The 15,771-nt window shown below is 40.0% G+C and overlaps 1 protein-coding gene across 2 annotated transcripts in view; it reads left to right on the top strand.

Annotated features, from left to right (window-relative positions):
• Positions 1-15,771, top strand: part of DOCK10 (dedicator of cytokinesis 10) — a 245,706-nt gene that overhangs the window by 188,409 nt on the left and 41,526 nt on the right. For both annotated transcript variants that reach the window (XM_075003810.1, XM_075003811.1), the window contains exons 34-44: positions 1,232-1,343; positions 2,135-2,256; positions 2,344-2,458; positions 3,763-3,829; positions 4,706-4,753; positions 5,401-5,502; positions 9,156-9,280; positions 11,059-11,171; positions 12,508-12,645; positions 14,345-14,527; positions 15,144-15,254. In XM_075003810.1, coding sequence (XP_074859911.1) covers positions 1,232-1,343; positions 2,135-2,256; positions 2,344-2,458; positions 3,763-3,829; positions 4,706-4,753; positions 5,401-5,502; positions 9,156-9,280; positions 11,059-11,171; positions 12,508-12,645; positions 14,345-14,527; positions 15,144-15,254 — 1,236 coding nt within the window. The remainder of the gene's footprint in view (positions 1-1,231; positions 1,344-2,134; positions 2,257-2,343; positions 2,459-3,762; positions 3,830-4,705; positions 4,754-5,400; positions 5,503-9,155; positions 9,281-11,058; positions 11,172-12,507; positions 12,646-14,344; positions 14,528-15,143; positions 15,255-15,771) is intronic.

The following is a 15,771-nucleotide window of genomic DNA, read 5'->3' as shown; positions in this document are numbered from 1 at the left end:
CCCCACCTGCTTCGAAGTCCCCTTATTCCCATGAGCTGATGGGAATAAGGGGACTTAGAAGTAGGCGGGGTCCTTTCGAAAAGGAGCCCCATCTGGACGAGCCACGCGGCCATGAGCCGCGTCAATTTCGAAGCTCCGCGGCCGCCCGCATGCTAATGAAGCGCTGAATATGCATTTCAGTGCTTCATTAGTAGACTTCGAAATGGCCATTTGCGTGGCCATTTCGAAGTTTGGGGCTCGTGTAGACACGGCCTAAGAGAGAGAAATCTGACAGCTGCTTTTTTTTTAACCCAAGGCTTTGTCTATACTAGCATGGCTCATTGATCTGAGTTACACAGTTTCAGCTACATGAAATTGACATAGTTAGGTCTGTTTACTGTAGTACCTTCAGATTGGTAAGTGCACAGGTGATGCCCTCCTGTCGAATACACCTACGGTTCTTGTTTTGGTGGAGGACTGGAGTGGACAGAAAAGTATACAGCAGTCAATTTATCACATGTAGATACGATGAATCATCTCCCTCTGCCTGTCAAATCCAGCAGGTAGTGAAGACATGCCCTTAATCAATCTCCAGTCAGCAAGGGGTTGCAGCATCTCAGATTAATCTCAATGGACCAGATAATGATCTCAGTTCTCTGGTGGGAATATGGAGTTACTTCTTGTTTTCAATAGGGTGAAATTTACATCTGTGTAGCTGAGATCAAATTCTGGCTCAGCACTACTCGATAAATCACCTGGTAGGAGTATTGTTTATAGGAATACATTTGTGGTCTGTCTCTGCCCTTAAGGAGATTAGATGTATTATTTTTCTGACCATATTCAGTCTCCAAAAACATGGAGCAAATGTCTGCAGAAGCTATGGCCCTCCATAGTTTTCATCAAGATGTGATAATTTCATGTGATAATTGACAGTAGCATTAAGATACCCCTTTTTCTGACATCTATGCAAGTTGTTTAAGAAGAAAACATACTCTTAGAGTTGATCTGTCGTACGCAGCTCTGCTTATCAGAGGGTTTCATATTGCACATATTTACTCACTGTATGATACTAACACTTGATCTCTTCTGGGTGCCTTGTCTAATCAGCTGCAAGTAGGTTGTCAAGCCCAGTCTCTCAGCGATCAGGTCAGATGTACTGTAATTATAAAATTAATGAACAGGCCGAGCATGAGTTTGGAAAAATGTGATATTCTGTAACTGAGTTTTTATTTCTGCACACTTTGAAATACAGGGATCTAGGGACGACTTGAGCACTGTGGGAGGATTTCAGAGTCAAACAGCAATGAAACATGCAAACTCTGTGGATACATCTTTTTCCAAAGATGTCCTGAACTCTATAGCAGGTACTTAGAGTGCTAGTAACACACTCAGATTTCTGTGTATTTCATCCCACTGTGCTTCCTGCTGCAAAATTTCTTGCATGAAAAATAGTAGCATTAACCCATTTACTTGATATACTAGGCAGCAAGAAATGCTGTTTTTCTTCCTTCCCATATTTTTAGATCCATTTTATTTTTCTTCTGAAGCTACCCTACTTTCATTATTGTATTGCCCCGGTGAAGATCCAGACCTTGTCTTTAGCCTTTTATTAACCCCCACGCATGAACGTGTTCTTGCAATTGTCTTGTTCTTTAAAAATATTTACAGAAATTATACTGTAATTCCAAAACTTCATGGAACAGGGAGTTGTCACTTTCTTCACGGGTATGCTAGGTAGATCAAAAAAGCCGTGCTCTGAAGAAGTCATTACATGCTTTACAGCAGGTATGAATTTTCAATAACGCAAGCATTTTTATTTTTTCCAAATAAAATGGAGAGGAAGAAACACAACTTACTTTCTTTACTTCGTGTAAGGCCCATTTCAAAGACCACTGATCAGAGTATTTCCACTGACTTCAGTAAGCTTTGGCTCAGAAAAAATGATGGTTCTGTTTAATGCCATGAGTAACAGCAAATGGTATCATTTTGTTTCAACTTGTGTGTTTTCAGTACCAAGTACAATCGTCAGAAGGGTGACAGTTCAAAGCACTGCTCTCCATCCTACATTCAACATATTTTTGGTTTTCCATTATAACTCTTAGTTTTTGTACCCACACACATTATTTTAGCGTGTTTGCCATGACTTTGTTTACAGCCTTTTCATCAGTAGCTATCTCTGCAGCCAACCATGCTGACTCCAGAGCTTCCTTAGGAAGTCTTGACTCTAATCCAAGTACCAATGAAAAAACCAGCGAGAGAACTGATGCCTGTGAAAAGGTACATGCCTAAACACTTGAAAGCAATTCTTAGAGTTAAAAAGTCTATCTGGATGCTCAGTAAACCGGTGTGTTTCCAATTCCACAGATTGTGAGGCCTTTGTCTTTGATTGGATCTGCACTTCGCTTCGACAAGTTAGATCAGGCTGAAACTAGAAGCCTTCTTATGTGTTTCCTCCACATTATGAAAACAATTTCAGAAGGTAAAAAAACAACAACTCTCATAAGCACTTTTTTACTTGTAATATTATAATGTCCTTAGGACCTCATTAATGTTACGTCCACATTACACACTGCTTTCCGTGGTATATGGACTACACCATGTTCACACTGTACAGCTAGGTGTATCGGTGAAAGGTTCTGGCAGGAATGAGTCATGAGAAAAAGGCTTCTGCAGCTCGCTGCTCTCAGAGCCTTTCACTGCAGCAAGGAAAGGCTCTGTCAAGCGGGAGGCGAAAGAGAGATGCTCACATCCTGCTCCCTCTCTGCTGCCAGACCCAACCGGTGGTTGTATAACCTTTTTAATAGAGGGGATGCTGAAAGCAGTTTTTACTTTTTATCTCATACTGTTGCCTTACTTCTGTCCATGCACCTCGAATCTCCAGGAGCAGAGTCACATCTGGGGCTTGGTTCAGAGCCATGAGCAGAACACAGGGCCAGCAGCTGGGACGCCATGTACAGGGCCAGGAGCAGAGCCCCAGTCATGGGATGGGTGTCTGGGATCCCAAGAACAGAGCCCCAGGAGTGGGGCCCAGGGCCAGGAGCCAAGCCCTGGGCATGGAGCCAACAGCTGGGCAGTGGGGTATAGGGTTGGGGCTCCAGAAGCGGGAGCTCCAGGTGCAGTACCAGCAGACGACAAGGCATCAATTTCCTGTGCCTGTGTTCCCAACTGTGGCATCAGCCTTTTCGTACTTCCTCCTGGCTTGCCAGAGCTTTCTAGATGCCAGAGTCTTTTCCTGCATTGCAAGACACTGTCTACATCTACACTAGAAGCATCTATCTACAGAAGTTGCTGTTGGAAGAGATGTTCTGACAAAGCTTCCGTTGACAGATCGTGCTCACACATAAAAGCACATCAATCTTTTGATCCGCTCTGTTGACAGAAGGTCTCCCACAGCATATACACAGCTTTGTTGTTGACAGTTTCTGTTGAAAAAATATATTATGCGTGTAGACACTTTAGGGGTCTTGTCTACAAAAAACTGTAGATGTAGCCTACAAGACTAAAAATTGCAGAGTAGATGAGAAGGCACAGTTTGGGCAAGTAGAGAGCCATGTACTTGGGTACAGATCCACACCTTCAGGGGTGTCTGTATTCTACCTGCCTAAGCTGCACCACTGCTAACTGAACTGGGGGGCTACTGGAGTACATACTCTGTATGCTGCATGTTAACTTAATCTAAAGTCAAGGTAAAACTTCTGTTTGCCTTCCAAGTCTATTGAGCTTTGGATAAGGCCCTCAATTTCCAATGTTGCTAAATTCCTGCATTTTGATGTCTGGTTTCAGATACATTGATTTCTTACTGGCAGAGAGCTCCATTCACAGAGATAGCAGACTTTTTCAGCATTTTAGAGTAAGTTCACTGTCTGGTTTGTTAAATAATATTGTTCTCTTAGCAGCTGCTATAGTAATAGTATGTTTTACTGTCTGGGGTAAAGATCTACTGAGATTGAAAGACAACAACTATGGTACTCTTGGCGTCAGCTAGAAGTTTTGTCCCAAGAGAGAGTGAAGTGGAGGAGACCTGTAGATGACCTATGCACAAGGGTTAAAGTAGCGGTAGTAGTAGTAGTAAATTTAGGCATGCTGATAGTTAAAGACCATATCGTCTCTTTATGTTGGCTGTTTCCAGGAAGAATAGGAAACTCTGGGGTTTTACCCACAGAACTCTTTCATTTGGGGTTGAGAACCTCTTCCCCTCCTCTTCCTCGTGGACTTCCCCCCACACACACACAGACACAAACCTGTAGATCTTGTGAAAAATGGATGGATTCCAGAGCTAACCACGTTCCATGAGTTCCTAGCCCTGTCTTAATTTTTCTGGCTCCTTCTGAGCATACCTCCTGCAGAGTCCCTAATTGTAACTGAACCCAGAACCCCCTAACCAGCTGAGCTGTTAGAGTCCAGTAAGATGAAACTGACTGTGTCCTCAGTTATTTTGTCACAAAAGTTCCATAAAGTTCATGGAAAAATTGTGCCCCCCAAAGACATTCCCATGGTCTTCCCCCACCCCCAATACCACACAGGAATTCCTGACCCAGGGAAGCAAGATGGACAAGAACAGAGTCCACCTGCACCCCCAATTCAGCCAGGTCTTGGACCATTTGCTAATAAAATGGTGGATTTATTTTGGGTGACCTTAAAAAGATTGAGGCTCAGATTTTTTGCAAAAGTATCATGTTTCTGTCACTCAGCGTAATCGTTACAAAATGCACTTCCTGCCTTTCAGGGTTTGCCTGCAAAATTTCAGGTATCTAGGAAAACGAAATATCATAAGGTAAATATTTTTTACTTATACAGTTATTTTAAGTATCACAATGGGGATTAGCATATAGAGAAAAGTCAGCTGTATTCATCCACTTCATTCTGGAAGCATCAGTCTGAAGTATGGTATCTGACCTACCATGGCAGTAGCTGACATACACTTGTTTTTAAACCTATGAATGCTTGGAGCTCAACTACTACTACCATTTTCCTAGGCAGACATATGGATTACTTGTGATAGAGAAATTATTACTGCTTCATGCACTTTCATATTGCTCAGATCCCTCTATTTGCCACCACATAACTGGGAAGGAAGGGTGCTATCATGCCTCGAGGAATGCTTAAAATCTTTATACAGATTTCCCTAACCCTAGTATTTTGCTTTATCCATGATACTGAAGAGTGTGAGATCATTTTTCCAGCTGCCAAGCATGAAACGTGTACTTCTATTTCACCATGTTACGAGGCTTCATTTTTCATTTCACGCTACAACAATGAACTTTTTTGTTTGTCATATGTTCAGTACCAAATGAAGAGCTGCTGTATTAACCAAGTCATGCATTGTGTCATGTGTTGCCAGGCACATTTGTGTTTTTCACAAACATGGCCTGATCAGTGGCACGTACTGTGACAGAGTTAATGTTTACTTTCTCTTAACAGGAAAATTGCTGCTGCATTTAAATTTGTACAGTCCACCCAGAATAATGGAACACTTAAAGGATCTAACTCCTCTTGTCAGACATCTGGTCTGCTGCCGCAATGGTAATTTAGTAAGCTTTTAACATCTTAAGCCAAATCCGGTCTAAATCTCATTTCCATCCACCTAAAGACCCCTTTACAGTGCCATTTATTGGGTGGCTCTCCTCTGGTTACTTCCACTTGTATCAGAGAGATAGCTGTGTTAGTCTGTATCTTCGAGAACAGCAAGGAGTCCTGTGGCACCTTATAGACTAACAGATATTTTGGAGCATAAGCTTTTGCGGACAAAAACCAGCTTCATCAGATGGCTCCAAAATATCTGTTAGTCTATAAGGTGTCACAGGACTTCTTGTTGTTTCACTTGTATGTATATTGTAGTCATTTATTGTGTCTGTATTATAAACTAGGTAAATGTCTTGGTCTTTTTTTCCCAATAATAAATTGAACATTTTAAGCAGAATTTATTTGTTTTATCCTATGGCATCTGAATAAACTGCAAAAGTAAAATGTGAATTGTGCAGGTTGAACTTCTCTCGTCTGGCACCCTCGAGTCTTAACCAATGCGTACAAGAGAATTTGCCGGACCAGAGGAGGTCAATACTGTATAGCAGCATTATGAACACTTCCACTGCTTACTGGGTTTGTAGAAGACATTTAGGGGTAAATTACAGCTAAATAACAGCACAGAACACTGAGAGCCAGGACTGGTGGCTCTAAACAGACTTTATGGGACCACAGGAAGCTTGGCCACATCCATGATAAGTGGTCATCCAGCTAACTAAAATCGTGCCGGATTATGGCTGTTGCTGGGCTAGAGAGGTTCAACCTGTAATATATTTCCTTAATGCCCACCTAAGGGAAAATCTGGCTGCGTCTACACTTACTTTGGGTATCAACAGCTGCTACACAATTTTAGGTATGCTAATTGTATACCAAAAGTTGATTTAGCAGCCATCGGTATTCATCCCTGTCCTTACTGCAAAATGCCGATGGCAGCGCTCCTCCCACTGACATTCCTTAATCCTTGCCATCTGGCAAGGAGTTCCGGCGTTGACATTGACCTCGGAATGTGCCATTTAGCGCATGTCAGAAATGGCACCCTGGAAGATCAAAACTAAGCATTCACTCTTCCGCGTTGAGTGTAGACCCAACCTCAGTGTGTGCATTTGCAAAATGCCGTGTTAGCAGGTGTTGGTCCTGCTGGAGAAAGGTTACATTGGTTCTATTGGGTCTTTGAGGCAGGTGACTTGTTACCTCATCTGAAAATCAGGGAAAGGGAAGTGGACCTCTAGATACAGAAGATCAAGGTTGTGGGCTAAATGGCCTTCGGTAGAAATCTCAGGAGCAGCTGAGTCAGAAGAGGAGGACTGAAGAGAGTGTATTTCTGACTACATGCTTTGCAGGCACAGTCTAAGAGCAGGTGGAGAAAGACTCCCTTCACTGCTGTCTGTGCTTTTCAAATAAAACTGTTTATGTGCAGCTGATTCAAACCTGATAATGCCCAATATCAGGCACCTGTATCATGGCCTATGAACAGAACAAATGAAATATGAGGAAAAGGAAGCATTCCATATTCCCACCACCACCACCAGAATAAGCACTGATCTCATTTTCACAGCTGGAACTGGCAAGCTGCCTTTGAATTGAAGTGTGAAGAGGCCATTGTTTGGTTGCATTTTACAGGAGAAAGTATGGTGGCACCAGAAACAAGGCACACTGCAGCTGTTCTCGATGATTGCAGTCTGCATCCTTCTAAAGAAGCATTTAGCCCTTCTGCCTATTAAAAAGAAACATTTTTAAGGAATGGCAAAGAGAGAAATAAAATATGATTATGTTTTAATGGGCCGCCTAACTTGCACTCTGTTTTTGAAGGCTTATGTTTATTCATTTATGTTCACTGACTAATAATATATTTTCATATGCACATGAAACCAGATTTTCGAAGTAGCCCAGAGTCAGTCTTTCAAGTGTTCAACAGGTCGGTCAGATTTTAACCCAGTAGTTTCAACACTTAGAACCAGATTTGAGGCATGTTGCATAGCGAAAGTCTTGGCTCAGAAAAGGAGCTGAGCTCTTTTGAAAGTTTAAAACATGTATAATATAATCAAATAATTACCAACAAATCAGAGACTGTTTTAATTTAGAGAAAATTCGACATAAACACTCAATTTATGGCTGAAACTATTGTCGTCTTTAGTCCTGATTTTCTACTTCATATATACACGCGTGGAAGGGCCTTTTGTTGGGCAGGTTACTCCTGGTGGGGAAAGGTGAGGGCAAAGCCCATGGTTTGCCTGCGTGTATTTGGCAGAGATGAGATTCCATTGTTTGGGAGAGCAGGACAGGAGGTGATAGGATTGGAGGGGAGCCACTATCTGTGGCATTCTGCACCCTTTGGCAACAATCCCATGGGAGATCATTGCGTAATGAAAACTGATGACCCCATCATACACCATACAGCCAGTCTTCCATTAGGAGAGACTTGGACTATCAGGGAGGCCAGGGTAGCACAGCTTAAATGTCCGTATTTTTCCCAGTGAGGATAATATTGGAACAACTTGAATAAAATAGATTCTCAAAGTCCTTAAGTCAAGATTGGTTGCCTTTCTAAACAGGCTCTAGCTCAGTCAAAAGTTTTGGGCTTGATTCAGGTGAATCTCCCTGTGGGATGTAGGAAACTAGATTGTCATAATGGTATCATCTGGCCTTAAAGTCTAGTAAAGGAAGATGTCCTTCCAGATCATGTTGAAATGGAAGCTGGCAGGAGTCAGGCTAGGAGTGCAGAGGCACAAGATCTCTGCTTGGATGTCTTTTGGCAATTCTGAGTGTTTTGGCTATCAAGAAACTTGTCATTGTCGTGAAATAAATCCTCTTCTTATTCCATGGACGAGCATGGGGTTGCAAACTGTGTGAGGGGGGAAGGTGGGAGTAACATCACCTTCTCTCCTTTTGAGAGATAGATCATGTGTTAACTGTGCAAGTCAAACCTTGTGAAGACTCTAGGCCTGTAGACAGAAGACAGCACATAAAGGAACAAGTGTGCCCTTTACACAAAATTTTATGACCTACATTTTAAGAAGTTAGGCCTCTAAATCCATATTTAGTCAGCTAAATAAAAGGGACCTGATTTTCAGACATGCTATTAGCTCTCTCTGAATTTAGCAGTGGATGCAGGTTCTCAGTACTCTTCAGAATAAGGCTGTTTTTATTTTAGAACCTACATATGAATTATGTCCCTAAATTTGGAGACCTTAATTTTAAATATCTTCTGTTTACAAAATAGTTCATTGTGTTCAATAATATCAACAGGATTTATTTTTATTATCACTGTTCATTCTAAAATAATCAGTCCCTGTATATTTATTAATTGTGTTTAATACTTTGCGATCTCAATAGTTTTCTCTGCATTCTCAGCCAACAGAACTCAGCTGAATTCCTCTTCCCCGAAGGGCTGTTGGGCCAACATTGGTCAGATGTTTAAACCAATGCTTCTCCTAGTAGTAAGCAAATATTATGTCAAGAAATCCCAGAATAGCTGCTTGTGTTATATGTACCTTGCTGACTGAATTCTTCACTTATGTTAACTGGAAATATTCTGCATCACTTTGTTTCCTTTATGGTTATTGAGAAATTCTGCAGATACTTGTGAACTGACATGGAATAAACTATAGGGACATGACAGTGTTTAAAATAAAATGGTGCTCTTTAAATTTCAGGATGCATTCTACTTCCGCTCATGAGGGCCATAAACATCACAGATCTCAAACATTACCAATCATTCGTAGCAAAAATGCACTGTCCAACCCCAAAATCTTACAAATGATAGACATCACCATGGCAAGTAAGTATGAAGGAAATGAATCTACGTATCTGTCTGTCTCTCTGTCTTAGCTTTCTCTACAGATTCCATCACCGTAATGTCTAAGGCCGCATCTACACTACAGTGATCTTTCGAAAGATGATCTTCTGAAAGATCTCTCCCAAAAGAACTTCTTTCGGAAGAGCGTGTCCACACACAAAAAGGTGGATTGAAAGATCAATCCACTCTTTCGATACAGAGCATCCACACAGCCCCTGCTCTTTCAAAAGAATGGGCCAGGGATCAAAAAATCCAGTGCCATGAGGACTGCTCTTTTGAAAAAAGGGCCTGTGGAGCATCTAAACATGCTTTTTTTTTCCCAAGGAAGTGTTTGAAAATAGGAAGTAAGATAAGTGCTAGACCTGGAAAATGGGAACTCTGCAAGTATTTCATGGAACAAATTGTTCTTTCCATCAAAAATATGAAATTCAAATTCTAAATTTTTCAGCCATTCTTGATCATGACAAATGAAGCTCTTCAAAATACAGGCTGACAGTAACTGCTGCAAATAGTCATCTCCTTGTTATTTGCACATGATTAAATGCATTGGAAACAGATTTTATTGTAGATAGGTAGATAGATAGATAGATAGGTATAAGGATGCTTTAGCATCTGACATGGAGATTTTCCTTCCAGTCCTAAAATCATGAAGATCATTAAGGAGTAATGTGTATTGGACATGTAACAAATAATAGGGTATCCTTAAAACATAGCTACATGTCTCTTTCAGTCAGAGAATATAGTAGTGTGATCCCTTACAGTAGATGCTTTAAAATGCTTTGAAAGTAAATGTCTATTTTCACTCCTCAGCATTGCAACTCACTGGAGCAAATTGTAACATTAGACTAATGTTCTAGAATTACAGCATTTACAGAGAAGTCAAGCATTTGCTGACACATATGTAACAAATAGGGCCAGACTTTACTCCTTATTGCATGTCTAAGTTAGGGAGAAGGCTCAGGGAGTCTTTTTTTTCCTGTAATTCCTCCCCGCCCCATGTGCTGTGGACAGACTGAATTTTAGTACTGGTATTCCGTACCAGGACAGTAAAGATACCTTAAATAAGTGAGGACAGTGTCCATTTCTTTTTTTCACAATTGACACCTAAACCTAAATACTAAAATGAATGCACACTGCTCTTCTTCCCACACCCTCTGAAGGCAAACTGCGTGGCCTTGTCCTTTACAGGTGGAGAACATTCATTGATACTAATGGTCTACCCACAGACCCACAAGTTAACCCTTAACAGTCCCAGAGTATATAAATAGAAGGACCTAAAATATATGCATGACTGGAAATGTCAAAGTATACGTTTATGTATTTATTGTACTTTTTTTTTATTGAAGGAGATGAGATGATAGGATAGATTTCGTTTGTTCAAATCTCTTGTTTGGCTGAATGTAATCTGTTGAAAAAAAAATCATAGAATACTAGAACTAGAAAGGACCTCAAGAAGTCATTAAGTCCAGTCCCCTGCCCTTACAGGAGGACCAAGCACCATCTAGACCATTCCTGTTATTTATCTAACTTGTTTTTAAATATCTTCAGTGATAGAAATTCTACATATATTTTTCAAAATTGAAAAGGTGTTACAAAATATAAAAAAACCGAAGCAAACAAACCTCTTCCCCACTTTAGCTTACATGCACATGTAAGAATGAATGTTTGTACTGTACTTTGGAAGCACTTCTGGATCTGATTGAAGGATTGTTTATCTTGATACTCATTTTTTTGTTCTCTTGCCACTTCTTTTGCTACAGGCAATTCTAATGAAACAGACATTGTCCATTATGCAGACACAGAGGCAAATATTGCTACAGAGGTTTGCCTCACCATTCTGGACCTACTGTGTCTTTTCACTCAGAACCACCAGGTACATTGTAGTTTTGTAAATTGTTAAAATGCCATCATATATTTGAGGGGGGGGAAAAAGAATTTTAAATGTGCCTAAAATGTGAATATGCTACAAAAAAACAAATGTAATGCCAAATCATTCCATTATAGAGCGGTTTTTGTCAGGGGGAAGGAAGGAAAGTGTCCTGTCTGAGCAGAAGAGCTAGGAAAAGGGAAGATCCATGAAAACAGCATCACATGCTATAATGTAATGAGCGTAATGCTTTGATCTCATATAAACCTATGATTAAAGAATTACAGTATTTTTATAAAGGTTCATAAGTATTATCAACGTTTTAAAAATGGAGAAATTGAAGCACAGATGAGGTTCTTCTGAAGGCAGTGAATCGTGGGTGCTATGTACCTCTTAAAATCAAGCCAATAAGCAAGCCTGTCTTGCAATATGGATTTAGGTGCCTAATGGTAGTCATTTAAGTTAGAAACTATTGCCCAAATAGAGTCACTCAAGGTTACACAGATAGGCTATGGGTTTTGTCCACAGAACTCGCAGAGCATCTGCTCATAAAATGTGCTTTGTCAACAGAAATTGTCAACAAAAAACATGTAGACACTCTGCAGGCCATTTTGTTGAGAGAGCGGATCAAAAGATTGATCTGCTTTTACGTGTAGACGTGATCTGTCAACAGAAGTTTTGTTGGAACTTCTCTTCTCACAGTAACATCTGTAGACAGATGCTTCTAGAGTAGACATAGTCATAGAAAATGGCAGCCATCAACAGAGACCAGTTCTTATGAGTCTCCCTCCCTTGTTCTAAGGCTATGTCTATGTTAGACAAAGTAAGTCAACTGCAGATACACAATTCTAACTATGGCAGTTGTATAGCTAGAAGCGACCTATCTGCACTCGGCTTACTTGGCTGTCCATATTGAGCTAGGTCAATGGGAGCTTCTCCCGTCAACTTCCCTTATTCCCTGCATGTCACAAGGAGTACAGGAGTCAATTGTGACTCCTGAGAGGTCAATTTCATGTGCCCCCACTAGATGTGTGAAATTGAACCCTAGCAGATCGACTCTAAGTGGGTCGATCTTCTGGGCTAATGTAGGCATAGCCGAAATGATATATCTAGTAGTTAGTAGGGAGAACAAACAGTGTAATACAATGGTCCCATATTACTGTAGATATGAATAGCCTGAAGTCCAGGGGTTCTGCCTTATATTGCAGCTAACCCCTAAATGTTTGTAGGCCTGATGTTAGAGACTGATACATTAGGACTTGGTGCAAAAAAGCAAAGGACCCGTCTCCTGTTTCCTTATTTTAAAAAATGTGATCACCCAGTTTGTGTGCTGACTTTTCAGAGACAACTGCAGCAATCTGATTGCCAGAATACATTGATGAAAAAGGTCTTTGATACCTACCTGCTGTTTTTTCAAGTCAACCAGTCAGCAGTAGCTCTCAAGCATGTCTTTGCTGCCTTGCGGTTGTTTGTGAGCAAGGTAACTATACTTGTATTCCATCTGAAAGTTGTTATGTAAAGTTGACAGAGCAGCGCAACAAATCCAACTTTGTGGAGGATTTCACGCTTGCAGATGCTTTCTGTCTCTTCATTTAATTGGCATTTTGGGATCATGGTTGAAAAAGACACTCTGATTTATTATGCTTTGTAAGTGTAAGTAATTATGGGAGCATTTTCTAATACTTAGATACTAAACTAATTCACTGTGCCTGGGAATAGAGTTTGAAAGCTACAGTGTCAGAGCTGGAGCTAAGGGTCTTTTAAGAAATAGTCAGGACTTGGCAGATGTATTCTACTGATGGCTGGGGAGTATTAGAAGAATACTACTGTAAGTCTGTAACATTAAACAAGGTGGATTTAATTGTGCAGTCCCTCGTATGTAACACAGTAGTGGAGAAAAGTTTAAGCTACAAGCTCTTCTTCCAAAATGACTGTAAATTGAAAAAATAAATGGTCTCGCCTCTTTGAGCAACATAGCCCAAAGGCTAAAGGAAGTATAAGATAAGCCAGCCAAAGCCTGCTTTAAATTACACACCAGACTTCCAGGAGCCAGAGGAGCATGTGCAGTGGCAGGAGAGGAAATACCTAACATCATCTGATCCGTCCATCCCATGGCCTGCAGGGGTTCTGTTCTTTCTCCAGACATCTGCAGGCATATTGATCTCCGTAGCGGCTCCTGAGGGGATAACAATCTCTATATCCATCTAGATCTGCACCAAACATGCTAATCTTCTCCCTCTTCTTATTCCGTCTGTTTTCTGCTGTGTCGTCCCTGTGATCCGTGGCTTCCAGCAGAGGCACTTAGACTTTTAGATCCTATATTCTGTGCCTTCTAATGCTGTTCAGACTATTGGCCACAGGTAACACTGGCTAAGCAATCATTAGACAATGCAAAAACTTTCCAAAAAATTGGCAAATATATCGGATTTGGCAACACTGAGGTGTTCTACAAATTCATGCCAATTTTGACAAACTGTTTTAATAACAACTTAACACACTGCCTCTTTAAATCTCCCCAATATGGGAATGTTTCCATTTATGGTGTGAAGTAACTTTTGGTTACTTTGGTTAAAAATGTTTACATTGAAATGTTTTATCTCAGGTCATATGTAACATTTAACTGAATGCAAAACATTTTTTAAGCTTTTGGATTTGGCACATATTTGAAAATATTTCTTTTCAGCCCAACCTAACTGATATTTTTCAACCTTCCAAGATTGCCAGTGAATCAGACATTCATTATTTCCCCAGCTCTAGCAATCATTGCTATTCAAAACATTTTTCTCCTCACTGGTCAGCTTTTATAATGGTGTCTGAATTCCACCCACATACACTTCCTTTGTTTAACCATGCTATTTCTATTGCAACTGCTGTACTTCACTGTGCTTTCAGTGCTCATGCTGTTATTTGTACCTCAAATTCAAATTTGGAAGGTCAGTGTGATTGATGCTGTGTACACAAGAAAGTTTGTCTGCAATCTGCACACACCGTTTTCACTTTTATGTTTACACACAAGAGAATGCTTAGCTAGTTGTAAAAGGTTTTGGTAGACTGGTGTATATGAGAGATAGGCAAAAGATTGTTTCTCATGAAAGTTTCATATACAATCTCTTGGCTCAGAATGACTGTAGCAAGGAGTGGGAGAAGTGCTTAACATTTTGACTTTTTTTTCCTTGTAGTTTCCTTCAGCATTTTTTCAAGGGCAAGCAGACATGTGCGGGTCATTCTGCTATGAAATCCTGAAATGCTGTAACCATAGGTCACGGTCAACTCAGACAGAGGCATCTGCTCTTCTTTATTTTTTCATGCGAAAAAACTTTGAATTTAACAAGCAGAAGTCAATAGTCAGGTCCCATCTACAGGTGAGTGAAGTAGAAGATGTACTTCAAACAGTATACATGGCCTATATAAAATAGTCCACTGAAATAATTCCTTGAATTCCCCAAATCACGATTTCTGTGTGTCATTCTAATTTTTCTGGCATCTCTGAAAACATTGGGCAATATACATCAGTTTGTTCCAGCTGCTTTGCTTTGTTGTGGTGATGAAAAGCAGCTGTAAACTTAGCTAACCAGACAGTGAAGTTGGATTTGTGGCTTCTTTGCATCTCAGGCACAGCACATAGCAGCTGGAGCATGTCTGACCCAAACTGTAAACCGCATCAGACTTAGTGTGAACTTAATTCCCCTCTTCATTTTTACAGCAGTGTAACTCAAATCAGCACACATACATGGAGTACTACATTGATGAGACAGAATCTAACATTTTTAAATGTAAAAAATTATAAACATAGAACATAATTTGTTATTTATATATTATATTTGCCTTTTTTTTCATAAAATATTTGTGGAAAGCCCTTTTGTTTCCCCCATCACTTCTAACTCTTGCTGCTTTTATACAGCTGAGAGTTAAAACAATGTCCAAGCTTTGCTTTCCTTTAGTAAAAATGCACTGTTCTTTTTTTTCCTTCATCTATAGCTCATCAAAGCTGTAAGCCAGTTGATCGCAGATGCAGGGATTGGTGGGTCGCGGTTTCAGCATTCACTTGCAATTATAAATAACTTTGCTAATGGAGACAAGCAGATGAAAGTAAGAAAGGTTTTATGTCCATTACTATCTGTTATAGATGGCTGAAGAATAGGAAGAACTAATTCACAGATACCTTCATGAATAAATGTACTTAGTTTTATAGTGGTTCACAATTCATATTTTTTCAAGTGTTCAGGCAACTGTAAGGTAAATATTTGTGAATTCCAAAATCTTAATAAATATAGTCTGAAAGTTTATTCATCTGAATTTAATATTTTTATTCACTATTTGCTGTTCTCCTTTGGAAGATGTCTCACTCATCTAATCACATAGCAGAATGTATGAAGTAAGACTGATGAAACACAATGAATGGCATGTATTTCTGAATGACACTTGGGCTAGAAATAATTCTTCTGAGCTATTCAGAAATACTTATGAATAATAAACTCATTAATAGACAATCTGCATTGGTTTGTGAACAATTTGGATCTTAAATCATAAGTATTATTTTAATCACTATTTAGACCCCAGTTTGATAAATATATAAAAACAGTTTTAAAACACAACTTGTGTATTT

The sequence above is a fragment of the Carettochelys insculpta genome, chromosome 10, assembly GCF_033958435.1.
Source record: "Carettochelys insculpta isolate YL-2023 chromosome 10, ASM3395843v1, whole genome shotgun sequence".
In the NCBI taxonomy this organism is placed as follows: Eukaryota; Metazoa; Chordata; order Testudines; family Carettochelyidae; genus Carettochelys; species Carettochelys insculpta.
This window is presented reverse-complemented; position numbering and strand designations above follow the sequence as displayed.